The sequence below is a fragment of the Marmota marmota genome, unplaced genomic scaffold (genome assembly GCF_001458135.2).
Source record: "Marmota marmota marmota unplaced genomic scaffold, marMar, whole genome shotgun sequence".
Taxonomy (NCBI): Eukaryota; Metazoa; Chordata; class Mammalia; order Rodentia; family Sciuridae; genus Marmota; species Marmota marmota.
The window spans coordinates 1,684,583-1,688,047 of NW_026000081.1; the positions used below are offsets into that span (position 1 = coordinate 1,684,583).

The window sequence follows — 3,465 nt, forward strand, 5'->3', positions numbered from 1 at the left end:
AAAAAAAAAAAAAAAAAAAAAAAAAAAACCAACTAATAAGAAATACAGGGGTCCAGGCCCTATGCCCATTGAAATGCTGCTGTATTTTATTTTCTTTTTGAACCTCATGATTTTACTGTCTTAATAAGAAAATGAAAAATGAAGCTTAGAACTGGATCACTTGGCCTTTCTCTTCTTATTTCCCACCAGTTCAAAATGCTTGACTCTCTCAATAACGATTGTTCTCTTAGATCTGCAGTTGGGCTCAACACACTCAGACTCCAGCACAATCTTCTCTGTAGTTTTAGTATTTGGGGTGGGAAATCGGTTTAGTCTGCCCACCATAGCCACTGTTTTCCCTTTTCATATGGAGAATTCTTGCTTTCTTGTTCTGTGTTGCTTTATGGTTTGGTGCTTGCCATACTTCCTACAGTACGTCTGGTGGTTTTAGGAATATTTAGGATGATCGCAAGAGCATTAGCATTGCAGAAAGCGTGCTGTATTTTCTAGCACATTCCTAGGTGATTCTGACTTACACAAAGTTTGAAAAGTGCTGCTGAAGATCACCACTCTTTTCTTTTCTGTGTCTTTGGGCTGCGACTCATCCTTGCAAGTCTGTCATCAACCTGAAATAGGCCCTTCTCATGAAGTAAATCCTTGTAGAAATCCTGCAAGATCTTTAAAAACCTTTAAGCCAGGTCCTTTGAACACCTCTATAATCATATGGAAATTGTTGTATATAGGAGGAAGTTCTAAATTGCTGTCTCCAGTTTTAGTATTCTCCCAGTACACAGGACAAGTCAAATCAGAACCCTGGCTTATGTGGAGCCTCTGGATATGATCTGGGGAGCCTTGGGAATGTTGTTGATCTAAGACTTTTGGTCTTTCTTGACTCCTGGATTATCCTAAAGCTTGTCACCTGCATGAATTGACTTTCTAAGAGACAGATCTAGATTCAAATTCTGCTGATATTATTTTATATTTACATATATATTATATCAAATTGCCTCAGTTCTCTCTAAGCCCATGTTTTCTCAACTGAAAATTGGAATAAATCATAATCATTTCATAAAACCTAATGAGAATTAAATGAAATGTAACTTACTAGATACAGTGCTCATCGTAAGTAATTAATAAATGGTAGTTACTAATTCAGAATCAATTTAATCTCGTATTATACTCTATTATAGTATGTGCCAGTTATTAAGATTTTAACATGCTACTCTTAACTAAGGTAATTATATTTTAACCTAAGCCCTCATAATATTTTTATAACACCTTAACTCATTTATTCTCAAAGTGTGGTCCTGGAGCCAACAACATCATCATCATCTGAAAAGCTTTCAGAAATGAAATTTCTGGGTCTCCACCAAAGACCTACTGAATCAAAAATTCTGGGGCTGGGCCCAGTCATCTTTGTTTTAACAAGTCCTTCAGGTGATTCTGATACAACTTAAAGTTTGAAAACCACAGCTCAGGTACTGAAAATTAGACGCATCTTGAAAGGAAGAGGAAAATAACCTATTTGAAGTAAAAAGTGGAGGGTTTGTGTCTGACATCACCCCATGGGGCATCCTTTATCCTCAGCATGTGGGTGTCACCTGCACATACTGGGGAAACTTTGAGGAATATTTTTGTCCACAACTGCTTAGCAGTTGGACAGGTTTATGTTCCCCCTGCACAACTCCCTAAATGAATGAAATATTGGGGCTCCCTGTGGAACACAGCCATTTGGCCTGTGGATGGAAGAAAGTTCCTTGTCTTGAGCCAGTAGTCTGAGTTCAAAAAGACTCTTCAGATGCATTTATTTCATAAAGCCAGAGAGATAACCCTGGTTAGTCAGAAATTGCTGGTGAGTTTGAACACTTTGCCTTTTGAACAGTCAGATTGTCTCAGTTTCCTCCTTACTAGCTGTGAATTGCTGCATTTCAAATCAAAACACAAATAAAACCTCAGGGACATTTGTGCTCTTTAGTTTAAAAAAATGTCTGCATATTTAATGTGTCTTACTGCTTCTTCCCTTCCTGTCCTTTCCAGTGATTTACAGAGGGAAAAGGAATGCAGAATGATACAGTAAGTCCCAGATAAAAACAGAGACTTGACCAAGTGAGTAATGTAAATTGATTTGGTGTGAATCCACAGCAAACTTTTGTGTTTATTTAAAAAATTCTTCCCATTTCTTTTTTGCAGCGTTGTTTCAACTGTTAGAGATGGAAAAGATCTATTAGAATATTAAATTCCTCTAGGATAGATAAAGCTCTTCTGGCCTTTACAAAAGTAACTCTGACTGCTTCCTGAGGGCAAGGTCAGGTGTGTCATCACCTGCAGAGGAATTCAATGTCAGCTGTGGAGAGGATTCTGAAGATAAAGATCCAGAAATTCCTCTGGAAGGCTGCCAGAGTGCACCAGAAGCATAAAAGAGCCCTGGAAGCATAAAAGCTCTATTTAGCAGAAATTCAGTGATTTCCTATCCAGACACACCATAGACTCCAATATGTCCACTTCAGTGTTTCATCAACACCAGCACTTGCCATGCAGCCCCCTAGCAATTCAGGGGCTAGAAACATTCACTTCCAGAGAAGTCAAGCCACCTATGCAAGGACAGCATTCATCCCAGAACAAACCTCCATCAGGACTTCAGCTTAGGTTGGATAGCAGCAGCTTTCAGGGCAAGCTGTGGTAACAAATGCCCTTATTGCAAGTTAGGGGAGAAGCTGAGCTGCTTAAAGGGTTTGCTGAGCCAAACCGTCACGTGATTTGACATCTGCGGGAGCATCTGGGAAAGCAGAGCTCCTGGGCTGTTGCGAGAAGGATTTTGCTCATGCTTTCTGAGTGAGCAAAGATGTCAGATGGAGCAGCAGCCAACGGCAGAGACTCAAACTGTGGCAGAATGACACAGACATATCTTTTCGGGGGAGTAACATCAATCCTGTTGGCTGTGTTCCCCACTCACATTGTAACTGCTTTTTTTCATCTTTGGAGGAGAAAGTCTATGGTATAGAACATAAATCTGTTGTACCTAGAAAAATGTTTGTCCTTTTAATGTCTGTCACCTAATTGAAAAACAGTGTGAGTAGAACTTGTATAACACACATATGCACACAACTAATGTTTACTCCCCCAAAACATGGCTATGGTTGGGAAAGAATGTCTATGGTTGGGAACAACCATAAAACACTGCCCAGACCAGGCATGGTGGTGCACACCTGTAATCCCAGCGGCTTCAAAGCCGGCCTCAGCAACAGCGAGGCACTAAGCAACTCGGTGAGAACCTGTCTTTAAATGAAATACAAAAAAGAGCTGAGGATGTGTCTTAGTGGTTGAGTGTCCCTGAATCCAATCCCCTGTAACCTCCCCTCCCCACCCTACAAACACACACAAAAACTACCACTGCCCAGAGGGAGTTGGGAGTATGGAGTTAGCACTGAAGAAAGGTAAACTTCCTTTTCTATGTCTCCTTTCCCTTTCTTTTTGTTTTGGCGGGGG

General features: G+C 40.3%; 1 protein-coding gene across 1 annotated transcript in view; it reads left to right on the forward strand.

Moving 5' to 3' along the window:
• Fndc7 (fibronectin type III domain containing 7) overlaps positions 1 to 2,286 on the forward strand; it is a 29,662-nt gene extending 27,376 nt beyond the window's left edge. The window contains exons 12-13 of the mRNA XM_015505038.2: positions 2,017 to 2,085; positions 2,170 to 2,286. Coding sequence (XP_015360524.2) covers positions 2,017 to 2,048 — 32 coding nt within the window. The 3' untranslated portion in view covers positions 2,049 to 2,085; positions 2,170 to 2,286. The remainder of the gene's footprint in view (positions 1 to 2,016; positions 2,086 to 2,169) is intronic.
• Positions 2,287 to 3,465: the final 1,179 nt, after the last annotated feature.